The following is a 14,970-nucleotide window of genomic DNA, read 5'->3' on the forward strand; positions in this document are numbered from 1 at the left end:
ATGAGTCAACCAGTTGCTGGAGGAAGAGATCATCCAGTGGAAACCTAGAGAGAAGTTTCCAATACAGTCCTATGACTGAGGCAACCTCCCAGGAAACAGAACATATCAAGACCTCTCAGGAGTGTTCAAATAACGACTTTAATTGTAATATTTCTTCCCCCCCCGAAGATTTTTAAAAAACATTAGCTGTTAAGTACAATAAGCAATTGCTGTACATAACAAAGTAATGCAACATCCAGACCAAGGCTCCACAGCAGGGCCTGATAGTGGTGGGTGAAAGGCATTTGAACGGCACGTGGATTTTAACGTGTGAAAGGAGGTGGATTTTTAAATTAAAGGAGGAGGGAGAAAAAAATCACGTAGTGATTACGCTGACTCATTCCGAACCATTGCAGTTGTTTGGGCTAAAATGATTCTCAGGGAGGGGACAGAATGGTGGGTTTCGGCTTCTGTTGAAATGTCCAGCTGGGCGTACAGGACCTGAGGTAGTCAGAAAATCTGGGAAAACAAAACTAGCCAGTAATTTCCCATCTTGTAAGAATCCCTGGATGCTAAAGCATCTGTCTGATAGATTAAACGCTGCTGTAAGAGCAATACAGCCACCCTGCCTCCCCACTGTCTTCATCTGCAGTAGGTTAGACCCTAATTCTCCAACTAGATCCCTGTGCAAAGCTCCCGTTGAAGCGATTCAGCAAGTTCTGCCCAGGCCTCTGCAGACCCACTGGCAGGATCAGGGCCTTTTAAACAGCTAAAGCCAACAGCTTGCTGAAGAAAGCAACAAGTCTGTGCTTCGAACAGATACTTACAAGCCCTCTGCTGATGCACATGGCATCATTTGGCAGAGTGAACCCTTTAGGCAGGTCTGCTCTCTGCTTTTGGAATACGCTGAACTTCGGCTTCCATTACATAAGGTATTCCAGCATTTCCACGTAGGGTTCAGGTTGGTGCATGAAAAACCCCCAATATTTAAGGTGGTCTGTTCCTTTAAATAAAAAAGGACCCAGTCTGTGAGCATTACTGTCTGCCAGGTTTTAACTCCGTGCTATAATAAGTTGCATAAGAAATACCTTAAAGGCCCTGAGGAGAATATCCATGATATTAAGGTGCTATTCTTCATTAGTGGGAGACTTGTTTCTAAGGGAAATTCTTTCAGGGTGACATTTGGAGGGGAAATTAGAGGCACAATCTCCATTACACTGTGTCTCCGTTCTTTGGAGGAGCGGAGTTCCCAGAAGCCATGTGTGTCTCACTTGTCGCTCTACTCTCAGGAGATTCTGCAGTGCCTACCCAGATACACAAGTCACAAGAGTACTTCTAAGGTCTGCCTGTCGCAGGGTGCAGGCAGACTGCATCAAGCAGTTTTTATTTTAGACATTGGATGAGATGGTCCTGTGATGCAAGCCAGCCAAACGGTTCAGAGCAAACCCACTGGACGGATGGATGACTGACGCCAGCTGTTGCCTCCTATGCCTGGTACGAACTTGACAATGGAGGAAAAAAAAAGAATTGTGCCATTATCTCCTGACAACCTGTGATCATGGATCAGTCGATACAAGACCATGATGCTTCTAGCAAGGTCACACTAACCTCTTGCTCGTCGATATAAAGCTCAAGGAATAAAAATAGACTTCCAATCTCAGTGATCAACCCAGCAGAAACAGCTTTAATAGGGAACGTTTTCATCAGTTTTCCATTGCACGGGGCATTGTTATTGTGTTACGTGATTTCACACTCAAAATAAACATCTTCGTTCTGTGCAAAAATATGTTTTCCCCTGTGTGAAATATTTCAAAGGTGGAGGGAGAGAGGATCATTCAAAAGGCTGTTAAAAAAGGTAGTCGATGTCGCACGTGAAGGAACCCCAGAAGGGGTAAGATTTCAGCTCAGTGGAACCATTTCTCTGAGCACGGATTATTTACATGACAGACTGGAGCTCAGTAGCCTTGAGGGGCCTGATCCAAAGCTCAGGGAAGTCACTGGCAGTCTCACCATCAACCTGAATGGGCTTTGGATCAGACCCTAAACTTTAAGGGGCTGACTGAAATGGCACCTAAGTCAACGTAATAACTCCCACAGACTCCAATGAGTTTTGGATCAGATCCCAACTTAGTAAAGACATTTTTTTAAATGATGTCTAATACAGCTCTTCTCTCCTGACTGCTTCTGGAGCATGCAGGTCCCCAGCAGAGATCCCCAAGATGCTCTTATTGCAGTACAGAGCAGTCAGTAGAGAGAAAAGTTACCTTCAATGAGACTGGCACCTTTGTAGTTAATGTCCCTAAAAAAGCAAAAGGCAGAAGAAGGGGAGGGAACGCCACTGAACCAGAAATCTTTTCAGCTCCTTCCAGAATGCTCATTGTAGCAGCAGGCAGGAGGGATGCCTGAGTGCTAAAGGCAGCACTGACTCTTCAAGTTAAGAACTTAAGTGGTACATCTGAAAACTAGGTATTGTGTATTTCCAGATCTAGACATTAGAAAAAGTATATATATAAAAAAACAGATCATGGAGAGCTACTGGGAAAAAAGTACAACTGCTTTTCTTTGTAACATTTTCTTAGGGCTGTAGGAGGTTCAGAGTTACTGCAATGGTGAATACAAAACAGTGATTCCAGAGTCTCACACTATAGAAAACCTTGTAAGGGGGGGTGGTCTGAGGGAATGGAAAGGAGAGATTCACACCGTGCTTTGTTTTAAATACATATTTACATGATTCATGGTCAATTTCAGAAGTTATTTAAAAAAGTTCCTACACAACATAAAAATGCAACAACTCTCCCATTGAAGTGGTTTCAACTTTTGCTGCTCATTAAAAAATTAGAGATTTATTTGCAAATGTCTTAAAAAAAAAGTGTTGGGGTCTTCCCCACCCACTGTTAAACTTTACAAATAGAAAGTTGTGTAACTGGTATCAACCCCTCAGCAGAGAAAACCCAGCTCTTCTGGACTCTTTCTACATGAGGGAGAACACTCAAAAGAAGTCCTGCTTCACTGTGCAATTCCAGTCCCAGAGCAAACGTTCAAACTTTGGCCTTTTGTCAGCTCCTGCCTGTTTTTTGTCCTCGCCATCAGATAGCAAAATCTTCATGGTCTGGAGGGCTAAAGGCGGCTGCACGGAGTATGTCCAAGGAATTAACTAAGATCAGGGTTCCTGTTAGATGTTTCCAGCGCTTGGTGATGGGGTTCTTCATCTTATCCAGCCCTATGTGCAGCTCCTGGATGACATCTCGGTAGCTATCTCCAATCTGATTGCTCCAGGTTAGCAGAAAGTCATAGGCTGGTTTCCACATGGCCTGTGTTCCATGCCAGAGAGGCAAAAAGAGAAAACAAACACAAACAGAATTGAGAGATCTGTTCTTGTTAGGTAGACTAGACACTGCTCTGCTACAGAAACGTAGTCGTTTGCTGGGAATTTCTGTGGCTGCTTCAGGGCACAGGAATGGCAATACCAGAACAAAAAGAACAGGAGTACTTGTGGCACCTTAGAAACTAACAAATTTATTAGAGCATAAACTTTCGTGGGCTACAGCCCACTTCTTCGGATGCATATAGAATGGAACATATATTGAGAAGATAGAGATAGATATGTTCCATTCTATATCTCCTCAATATATGTTCCATTCTATATGCATCCGAAGAAGTGGGCAGTAGCCCACGAAAGTTTACGCTCTAATAAATTTGTTAGTCTCTAAGGTGCCACAAGTACTCCTGTTCTTTTTGCAGATACAGACTAACACGGCTGCTACTCTAACACCAGAACAGGCTCTGGTCCAACTGAATGCTTTGGAGAACACACAACACTGGAGCGATATCTGCCCATTCAGGCCCCACTTCAGCAAAGTGCTTGCGTCCATCCCTATTCATAGGGCCTTACCAAATTTGTGGTCCATTTTGGTCAATTTCACAGTGATGGGATTTTAAAAATTGTAAATTTCATGATTTCAGCTATTTAAATCTGAAATTTCACCAGGTTGTAATTGTAGGGGTCCTGACCCTAAAATGAGTTGTGGGGTGGGGGAGGTCGCAAGGTTAGTGTGTGTGTGTATGTGGGGGGGGTGTGGAACTGCTACCCTTACTTCTGCACTGCTGGTGGTGTGGTGCTGCCTTCAGAGCTGGACAGCTGGAGAGCAGTGGGTGCAGGCTGGGAGCCCAGCTCTGAAGGCAGAGCTACTGCCAGCAGCAACGTAGAAGTAAGGATGGCATGGTATGGTCTTGCCACCCTTACTTCTGCTGCTGCAGAGCTGGGCCCTCAGTCAGCAGCCACCACTCTCTGGCCACCTAGGTCAGAAGGGTGGCAATACCGCTCTTTCCCCTCCCCCCCCCATAACCTTGTGACCCTTTGCAACTCCCTTTTGGGTCAGAACTCCCAATTTGAGAAACGCTGGTCTCCCCCGTGAAATCTGTATAGCATAGGGTAAAAAACACGCAAAAGACCAGATTTCACGGTCTGTGACGCGTTTTTCATAGCCGTGAATTTGATAGGGCCCTACATATTCAGCAAGGGACTTGCACACGTTCAGCTTTGAGCAAGTGTTTAAATTAGGGCTGTCAAGCAATTAAAGTGATTAATCACACTTAATATTAGAATACCATTTATTTAAATATTTTTGGATGTTTTCTACATTTTCAAATATATGGATTTCAATTACAACAGAACACAAAGTGTACAGTGCTCACTTTATATTTATTACAAATATTTGTGCTATTAAAACAAAAGAATTCACCTCATACACGTACTGCAATACAATCTCTTTATCATGAAAGTTGAACTTACAAATGTAGAATTATGTACATAAAATAACTGCATTCAAAAATAAAACAATGTAAAACTTTACAGTCTAAAAATGTCCACTCAGTCCTACTTCTTGTTCAGTCAGTCACTCAGACAAACAAGTTTGTTTACATTTCGAGGAGATAATGCTGCCCACTTCTTGTTTACAATGTCACCAGAAACTGAGAACAGGTGTTCGCATGGCACTGTTGTAGCCGGCATCATAAGATATTTACATGCCAGATTCGCTAAAGATTCATATGTCCCTTCAATACTTCAACCACCATTCTAGAGGGCATGCATCCATGCTAATAAGGGGTTCTGCTAGATAATGATCCAAACAGTGCAGATGGACGCATGTTCTCTTTCATCATCTGGTTCGTGTTCTGTAGTTTCAAAGCTGGACTGCTGCTCTTTTAAGACTTGTGAAAGCATGCTCCACACCTCATCCCTCTCAGATTTTGGAAGGCACTTCTGATTCTTAAACCTTGGGTCAAGCACTGTAGCTATCTTTAGAAATCTCACATTGGTACCTTCTTTGCCTTTTGTGAAATCTGCAGTGAAAGTGTTCTTAAAATGAAGATGTGCAGAGTCATCATCTGAGACTGCCATAACAGGAAATATATGGCAGAATGCGAGTAAAACAGAGCAGGGAACATACAATTCTCCCCCAAGGAGTTCAGTCACAAATTTAATTAACACATTTTTTTAATGAGCATCATTAACATGGAAGCATGTCCTCTGGAATGGTGGCCAAAGTATGAAGGGACGTATGAATGTTTAGCATATCTGGCACATAAATACCTTGCAATGCTAGCTACAAAAGTGCCATTGTAAATAAGAAGCAGGCAGCATTATGTCCCGTAAATGTAAACAAACTTGTTTGTCTGAGCGATTGGCTGAACAAGAAGTAGGACTGAGGGACTTGTAGGCTGTAAAGTTTTGCATTGTTTTGAGTGCAGTTATGTAACAACAACAAAAATCTACATTTGTAATTTGCACTTTCACGACAAAGAGATTGCACTATGTATGAGATGAACTGAAAAATACTATTTCTTTTATCATTTTTACAGTGCAAATATCTGTAATAATAATAATAATATAAAGTGAGCACTGTATACTTTGTATTCTATTGTTTAACAATGCGATTAAAATGGCAATCAATTTTTTTGAGTTAATCGCGTGAGTTAACTGTGACTAATCGACAGCCCTAGTTTAAATGCCATCAACTTCAGTGAGGCTCAAGCATGCGCTTTGCTGAATCAGGTCCAGATTCGGGCTGTTTGCTCATCAGCTCCTGATGCTTCATAGCAAGGCGACCCTGCTGCCACAACCCTGTAGCACGCCCAGCTACGCTGTGCAAAGCTGGACCCATGGGGGAAGAGAACGACTGCTGGAGCCCTGCAGTGGTCAGATCTCAGTCCAGAGCACTGGTCCCTATTTCCCCTAACAGAACATGAACAATGAACCCCACAAGAGCCACTGGTTTGGGGAAAAACCTCAACTCAAGCCAGGGGGCAGTATCAGAGGGTGGGACAAACAGTTATTCAAACTGAAAGGGCCCCAGGATTTCAGTCAGTCATTGAGAGGTGCTACTTATTTTTAAAGGAACAGCAGAGAGATGATTGAAACTGACCAGCATCCAGCCCACCCCAAACCAAAACCACCCCATGAGATGTGAGTACCGAGCCTACACTGGCAGGCTCATTGCTCCACTCCCATAGAGGTAGGTGTGTGTGCGGGGGGGAAGTGTGTCAATCACGAGCCGTCAGCAGGAACACACTGATTTGTCCCCCTTTCAGAAAGGGAAAATTGGACAATTGTGAAAATGATGAAACACTCGCTCCCCCTGCAGGCAGCTTCTCAGACTCAAAGATCAATGGAGCTTCTCCTCCAGGGGCCACTTTCAGGCACTCACATCTCCCAGTGGGAAGGAACCTTGCTCTGGCTTGCCATCGCCAAAGAAGCGCTCTTATTTGCTGACACCTCAGCCAAAAAACCCAAAAGGCAGCCGAAATCAGCCCTCAAGTGTTTGCTTCCAGACCATTGCACAATGTGTCATGCTTTAAGGGATTGTCAAATCTAGTCTCACCTCACTGTCTACCGCTCCATTCCTGTCTCGGTGGGGGGCTTCGTAGGCGTCCATCTGTTGTTTGGAGACCTTGGCTAGCTTCTCTGCCAGCTCCCTCCAGCGCTGAGCCACTTCCACGGCTGTGGTCAGGAGCACAAAGTCCTGAATGAGCCTCACGACCAGCCCCTGGCAGTCTATTTTCAGTAAGGCCTGAGAGAAGACAGAGCAAACCAAACCAAGCAAAGGTCAGGTACAGTCCCAGGGTTTCATCTTCTAGCAGCCACCAACAGTGTTCTCCTGCCACTCTGGCCCAGCAACAACTGAGAACAGTGACAACTCATTACTACAATGACAGCAGCACTTCATTCCTTGCTCTCAAACACGGAAGTGATAAAGCCTGTGAGAGAAGGAAGCCAAGGCCCTCCCTACCAAAATCCAACTCAATCTGAAACCCAGCAGCAAGGCAAGTCTTGCCTTCCCCTTTCTGGCTTCATGGCTGGTTAAACAACCTTGTCTGTGTGCACAGGGAAATCTCTTGAATCAATCATTAACTCCCCTCCCCCATACGACAGGTGGTGAAATACGGTCACTGGACCTGCAGGAAGAATTATCTCATTAAGTGGATAAAGCACTCTGCCTTGATGTTAGAGGTAGGGCTGGGTGTTCTAGCCAGATCTTCTAGGCAAACGCACTAAATAATTAGCTCCATGATGCAGTTTAAGAATTGAGAAAAAAAGCAGCATGTAATAAAGATAATTAACTCAATATGGTCAAAATAGGTTAGGGTATAGTGACCAGAGAAGAACAAACATGGCTTTCAATACAGAGAAAAAGAGGATGCAAAGAATAAATGAACCCAGGTACTTGTTAATAACCAGAACATCTGCCAACCCCGAGAAGGCAAGGCCTAGATCTGATTCTAGTGCCACCCAGGGGGGAGGGACAGCTCAGTGGTTTGAGCATTGGCCTGCTAAACCCAGGGTTGTGAGTTCAATCCCTGAGGGGGCCACTTGGGGATCTGGGGCAAAATCAGTACTTGGTCCTGCTAGTGAAGGCAGGGGGCTGGACTCAATGACCTTTCAAGGTCCCTTCCAGTTCTAGGAGATGGGATATCTCCATTAATTTCTAAATTTCAGCTGCCTGGGCAGGTCAGAGATTTAGGTGGTGTGAAGGAAGCAGTCATTCTGCTGAGGACTCTGGCTCACGTTACATGACTTTCATCCTGCACACTCCAACTTTCAGTTCATTAGTTTCTAAACTCTTAAAAGAGAAGAGTTTATTGATTTAAAAGCTGCGAATTCTGCAAACCCTTCCCTGTGGTCGCTTCAACTAGGGAACCTGGAGTGGGAAGTTTTCTGCCTCTCCTACCTAGCCAATTCTTTGACCAGTAAATGACTGACATTGAATGAATCCAGAATTCCAGTGAAATTAAAGACTCACAACACCATGTGACCACAGCCTGGTTTTGCATAAGACTGAGCAAAAAGGGATGCAACTTCCAAAAACAGACCTGCAAGTGCCAGGTAGGACTCTTACCCATGACTTTCAACTGGCCTAGGAAATTAAGGGCTTAAACAGTAATTAACAACACAGAATCACAGAATTGAGGTCACTTCCAGTCCTATGAGAGGTCATCTAGTCCACTCATGGCAGGATTAAGTATTATCAGACCATCCCTGACAGGTGTTTGTCTAACCTGCTCTTAATCTCCAATGATGGAGATTCCACAATCTCCCTAGGCAATTTATGCCAGTGCTTAACCACTCTGACAGTTAGGAACTTTTTCCTAATGTCCAACCTAAACCTCCCTTGCTGCAATTTAAGCCCACTGCTTCTTGTCCTATCCTCAGCGGTTGAGAACAATTTACCTCCCTCCTCCTCCTAACAAACTTTTACATACTTGAAAACTGTTATGTCTCCTCTCAGTCTTCTCTTCTCCAGACTAAAACAAACCCAATTTTTTCAGTCTTCCCTCATAGGTCATGTTTTCTAGACCTTTAATCATTTCTGTTGCTCTTCTCAGGACTTTCTCCAATTTGTCCACATCTTTCCTGAAGTGGGGTGCCCAGAACTGGACACAATACTCCAGTTAAGGCCTAATCAGCACAGAGTAGAGCAGAAGAATTACTGCTCATGTTTTGCTTACAACGCTCCTGCTAATACATCCCAGAATGATGTTCATTTTTTTGCAACAGCATTACACTATTGACTCATATTTAGCTTGTGATCCACTATGACCCCCAGATCCCTTTCCGCAGTGCTCCTTCCTAGACACTCATTTCTCATTTTGTATGTGTACAACTGATTGTTCCTTCCTAACTGGAGTACTTTGCATTTGTCCTTATTGAACATAGAAATGCCAGCCTGAATCAAACCTATGCTCCATCTAGTTCAGCATGCTGGCTGCTAAACTGGCCAGTACCAGATGTTTCAGAGATTACGCAATAACCCATTCATGGACAATTACCTACCTATGGGGAAAATTTCATCTTCGCTTCAGGCAGTTGGTGACTGATTTGTGCTCTGAAGTATGAGAGTTTATATCCCTTATTTACACAGGATTTAAAAAACAATTAATAGTAGATGAGAACATCCACCAGTGTCTAATCATTCTTTATCTCCTAAGCCCTTGGCCTCAGGGATATCTTGTGGCAATGAGTTCCACTGGTTGTGTAAACATTCATTTCCTTTGCTCTGTTTTAAAGTTCGTTGCCTTTCAGATTCATTGGGTGCCCTCTGTTCTTGAGAGAGAAAAGGTAAGTGTCTCGAGACAGGCCGAGTGAAGGCTGTGGTTCCAGAGCTACCCAACGACATGCAGAACATGTCAAAGAACTTTAACAGGGATCTCAGCTCAACATTACTGTGAATCCAAACAATACAACAATCCTGGGAATGCACACAGACTGAAAGAGAGGCAAAGTGGATAAAATCCCCCAGCAGCATTTTAATTTTAAACCTGCTTGTATGTGAGTGTGCTACACGCGATAAAATACTTCCTCAAATTGCCATTCAACCCCCATAACACCATCCCGAGGAGGAAATCATACTGCCGACACCATAGAGAACAGCACCCTAGGAGAGAGAAAAGCAATGTCTAGTTCCTAGGCTTTAAACTACCAAATCTCTCAGGACGAAGTTCCCAGAGGCCCACATATTTATCACCTAAGAGAGTGTATCCTGCTCCCCTGATAATCTCCCCTCCTGCTTGCCTTTTGAAATGAACCCTCTAGAAAGCAGCTACAGAGCACTTGCATTGTCTTGCTCTCTGGTAAGCAGAGGCAGAGGGAAGGAGGACTGCAATCAAGTTATGGCTGTGGAATTACATTAGCTCTTCTAACCAGAGCTCTCACTGTATTCCCATATCAACAATGGAAGTAATAAACTCTCATGTTAAGCAAACAAGGTAAGAGATTAAGGGGTATAAAACTTTATAAGTGTTATAAACTGCTCAGATAGGAGAGCGATGAGCCACAGAAATATACGGGTGTATCCTGCAGTCATGGGCCGAACTCTGGAGTGACACTGTTGTATCAAGCCAATTGGGTCACTGCCATCATTTCCCGAGGAATATTTAAGACAGTCCTGACGGGGACTGGAACCAGCGTTTTCGCCTCCCGTCCCTCTCCTGGAAACTGCCAAACAACGGTTCAAGCGCAAGTCAGTACACTGAACAAGTATGAACTGTAGTATAGTTAACTATCAAACATGCCTACGCTCTCAGCTGTGAAAGCGCTCTCTGCATAATCACCTCTGTGCAGCGAACCCTGGATTGGTCCTCTCAGGCAGCAAACACAGGACCTCAGCATCCGAAGCAAGAGTGCCCTAGTTCAAGCAGCAGCTGCTGCAAGGAGAACGCCCCTCTTGCAGCCCACCCCTTCCTCAGGCACACTGTGCCTGTCACAGAGCTAGGGGGTGCACTCAGAGCCTGGGGCGCGTGGTGTGTGTGTGGAGTGGGGGGCAGGCTCTCTTTAGAGATGTCCCCAGAGTCCCTTGCAGCAAAGGCAGCCCAGCTGCTTAGCCCTTTCAGGCTCAGCAATCCCACCATTTCAGGGCCCAATGGCCGGATCATTACCAGGGGCTCCAACTCTATGGCTCCTCAATGCTACAAATCAGCTAGGAAGGAAGGAAGCCTGGCTTTGCAGTGGCAAGGCTGAGTCACTAATTGCACTTGAACACTAGCATTTTGCTGTGTTTCCTAGACAATCCGAGTTAATTACATATGTACAAACACAGAAACTACCCAGTACTTAGCAAACATTGCAGCAAGCCACTCTGATCTCTTCTCCAAGCAAGCCATGGCCGGCATGTTCAGGAGAAAAGATGCCTTGAGGAGGCAAAAGGCTACTGCCTCTTCATGCTTTAATCATTTGAATGAATAGTTAAATCTAATGGCAAGCCACAAGCATTATGACTTTAATTCGGATTTAGCAGTGTTAAATCGAATTAACCCTGCACCCGTCCACACAACGAAGCCATTTATTTTGAAATAAAGGGCTCTTAAAATCGATTTCTGTACTCCACCTCGATGAGCGGAGTAGCGCCAAAATCAATATGGTCATTTCGAATTAGGGTTAGTGTGGCCGCAATTCGATGGTATTGGCCTCCAGGAGCTATCCCGCAGTGCACCATTGTGACCGCTCTGGACAGCGATCTGAACTCGGATGCACTGGCCAGGTAGACAGGAAAAGCCACACGAACATTTGAATTTCATTTCCTGTTTGCCCAGCACAGGAGAGCACAGGTGATCACAGAGAGCTCATCAGCACAGGTAACCATGCAGGCCAATAATCAAAAAAGAGCACCAGCATGGACCGTACGGGAGGTACTGGATCTGATCGCTATATGGGGAGAGGATTCAGTGCTAGCAGAACTTCGTTCGAAAAGACGAAATGCCAAAACTTTTGAAAAAATCTCCAAGGGCATGATGGAGAGATGCCACAATAGGGACTCAGATCAGTGCCGCGTGAAAGTCAAGGAGCTCAGACAAGCCTATCAAAAAACAAAGGAGGCAAACGGTCACTCCGGGTCAGAGCTGCGGACATGCCGCTTCTATGCCGAGCTGCATGCAGTTCTAGGAGGGGCCGCCCACCACTACCCCACCTCTGGACTGTGGATTCCGAGGAGGGGGTAATCTCATCAGCTACACCTGAGGATTCTGCGGACGGGGAGGAGGAGGAGGAGGACGAGGACGAGCTTGCGGAGAGCACACAGCACTCCATTCTCCCCAACAGCCAGGATCTTTTTCTCAGCCTGACTGAAGTACCCTCCCAAGCCAGTATCCAAGACCATGACCCCATGGAAGGGACCTCAGGTGAGTTTACCTTTTAAAATAAAAAACTTGTTTTAAAAGCAAGCGTTTTTTTAATGATTACTTTGCCCTGAGGATTTGGGATGCATTCGCAGCCAGTACAGCTACTGGAAAAGTCTGTTAACGTGTCTGGGGATGGAGCGGAAATCCTCCAGGGACATCTCCATGAAGCTCTCCTGGAGGTACTCCAAAAGCCTTGCCACAAGGTTTCTGGGCAGTGCAGCCTTATTCCGTCCTCCATGGTAGGAGACTTGACCATGCCATGCTTGCTGATAATCTGGTATCATTGCATGACAAAGCCTGGCAGTGTATGGTCCCGGTGTTTGCTGGCATTCAAGCAACATCCGTTCTTTATCTCGCTGTGTAATCCTCAGGAGAGTGATATTGCTCATGGTAACCTGGTTGAAATACGGGAATTTAATTAAGGGGACAGAGGTGGCCGTTCCTACTGGGCTGTTTGCCTGTGGCTGAAAAGAAATCCTTCCCTGCAGTTAGCCAAGCGCGGGGGGGGGGGGGGGGGGGGGGAATTGGGCCTGGGGTTTTTGCGTTTGGCTAGCAGGGATCTTCCCTGATACCAGCCACGCGGTGGGGGGAGGGATAAAGCGATCATCCAGAGAATTGGGGGGGGGGGTAGTTTGTTTTCTGCTGCTGAAGGTTAACAGGAAAACCGCAGCACTCAACGGGCTTTGCTTGGTATGTGGGAAAGGAGGGCGCAGAAGCCGAAAGACAATGGCTTACCATGGCTGCATGCAAGCCAAATTCTGTTGCCCAGACCTGCGTCTGTGATCTCTAGCAGCAAAGCCACAGGCACTCAATATTAAGAGGCAAAATGCGACCTTGCACAGAAATCACATGTGCTATGTAATGTGAATAGTGTTGGTCACCGTGAAAGAGTATAAGCATTGTTCTGCAAAATGTATCTTTTTAAAAAATTCTCTCCTTTTTTCCCTCCCTCCTCCGTCCCGAAGGCTATCTCAGATAAGGCGTCGGAAAAAGAAGATGTGAGATGAGATGTTCGCAGAAATCATGGAATCCACCCACGGTGAAAGAGCTCATCTGAATGAGTGGAAGGACACAGTTTCAAAATATAGGAAAGAAGCCAGTGAATGGGGGAGGGGGGGTGGAGGCTCCGTACACCCTCCCATTCCACCCCAGTGGACAGCCCAAGCAAAAGGCTGTCATTTTTTAAACCATTTTTTAGTGGCCTTTTCCTTCCCGCCGATCTTCCTCCCAAACCCCACCCGGGTTCTCTCCCTCTTTTTATAATCAATTAATAAAGAACACATGATTTTTAAACGATAGTGACTTTATTTCCTTTGAAAGCAAGCTGGGGGAAGGGGGAGGGTGGGTTCCTTACAGAGAATGAGTCCATAAAGGGGGTGGGTTTTCATGAAGGAGAAACAAACAGAAATTTCACACTGTAGCCTGGCCAGCCATGAAACTGGTTTTCAAAGCTTCTCTGATGCGCAGCACTTCCTGGTGTGCTCTTCTAATCGCCCTGGTGTCTGGCTGCACATAATCAGCAGCCAGGCGATTTGCCTCAGCCTCCCACCCTGCCATAAAGGTCTCCCCATTACTTTCACAGAGATTGTGGCGCACACAGCAAGCAGCAATAACAATGGGGATATTGGTTTGGCTGAGGTGTGAGCGAGTCAGTAACGATCGCCAGTGACCTTTTAAATGGCCAAATGCACATTCTACCACCATTCTGCACTTGCTCAGCCTGTAGTTGAACAGCTCCTGACTCCTGTCCAGGCTGCCTGTGTATGGCTTCATGAGCCATGGCATTAAGGGGTAGGCTGGGTCCCCAAGAATAACTATTGGCATTTCAACATCCCCAACGGTTATTTTCTGGTCCGGGAAGTAAGTCCCTTGCTGCAGCCGTTTAAACAGATTAGTGCTCCTGAAGACGCGAGCGTCATGAACCCTTCCCGGCCAGCCCACGTTGATGTTGATGAAATGTCCCTTGTGATGCACAAGTGCTTGCAGCACCATTGAAAAGTACCCCTTGCGGTTTATGTACTGGGTACCCCCGTGCTCCGGTACCAAGATAGGGATATGGGTTCCATCTATCGCCCCACCACAGTTAGGGAATCCCATTGCAGCAAAACCATCCACTATGACCTGCACATTTCCCAGAGTCACTACCTTTCGTAGCAGCAGCTCAGTGCTTGCTTTGGCTACTTGCAACACAGCAGCCCCCACAGTAGATTTGCCCACTCCAAATTGATTCCCGACTGACTGGTAGCTGTCTAGCGTTGCAAGCTTCCACAGGGCAATTGCCACTCGCTTTCATGGAGTGAGGCTGTACCCAGAACCACCTGCGACAATGTTTTTTGCCCCATCAGGCACTGGGATCTCAACCCAGAATTCCAGTGGGCAGGGGAGACTGCGGGAACTATGGGATAACTACCCACAGTGCAGAGCTCTGGAAATCGACGCTAGCCCTGGTACATGGACACACACCGCCGAATTAATATGCTTAGTGTGGCTGCATACATTCGACTTTATACAATCTGTTTCCAAAATTTGAATTATATAAATTCGGATTAATCCCGTAGTGTAGACATACCCACACAGACTCTGGGAATTACCCAAAAACTCATTTACAGAGAAGTCTTCATAAAGCTGTATTCATGAATAACCAAATTCATGAAATACTGAAAGAAACAGTCCCCTCTTTTTACTATGCCATCTTATCTGTAAGCAGTCAAAATAGAACTGATTTATTGCTCTAAAAGTCAGGCTGGGAAAATGCTGTCTGGTTTGGCATAGGGACCAGTTATATATTGTACACACTCAATGAATGAAAATTAGTAAATG

General features: G+C 45.5%; 1 protein-coding gene across 2 annotated transcripts in view; it reads right to left on the reverse strand.

The window, feature by feature from the left end:
- Positions 1 to 119: 119 nt before the first annotated feature.
- Positions 120 to 14,970, reverse strand: part of SH3BP4 (SH3 domain binding protein 4) — a 156,712-nt gene continuing 141,861 nt past the window's right edge. For both annotated transcript variants that reach the window (XM_034785212.1, XM_034785210.1), the window contains exons 4-5: positions 6,861 to 7,049; positions 120 to 3,290 (exon numbers count right to left, since the gene is read on the reverse strand). In XM_034785212.1, coding sequence (XP_034641103.1) covers positions 3,066 to 3,290; positions 6,861 to 7,049 — 414 coding nt within the window. In that variant the 3' untranslated portion in view covers positions 120 to 3,065. The remainder of the gene's footprint in view (positions 3,291 to 6,860; positions 7,050 to 14,970) is intronic.

This window comes from Trachemys scripta, chromosome 11 (assembly GCF_013100865.1).
Source record: "Trachemys scripta elegans isolate TJP31775 chromosome 11, CAS_Tse_1.0, whole genome shotgun sequence".
In the NCBI taxonomy this organism is placed as follows: domain Eukaryota; kingdom Metazoa; phylum Chordata; order Testudines; family Emydidae; genus Trachemys; species Trachemys scripta.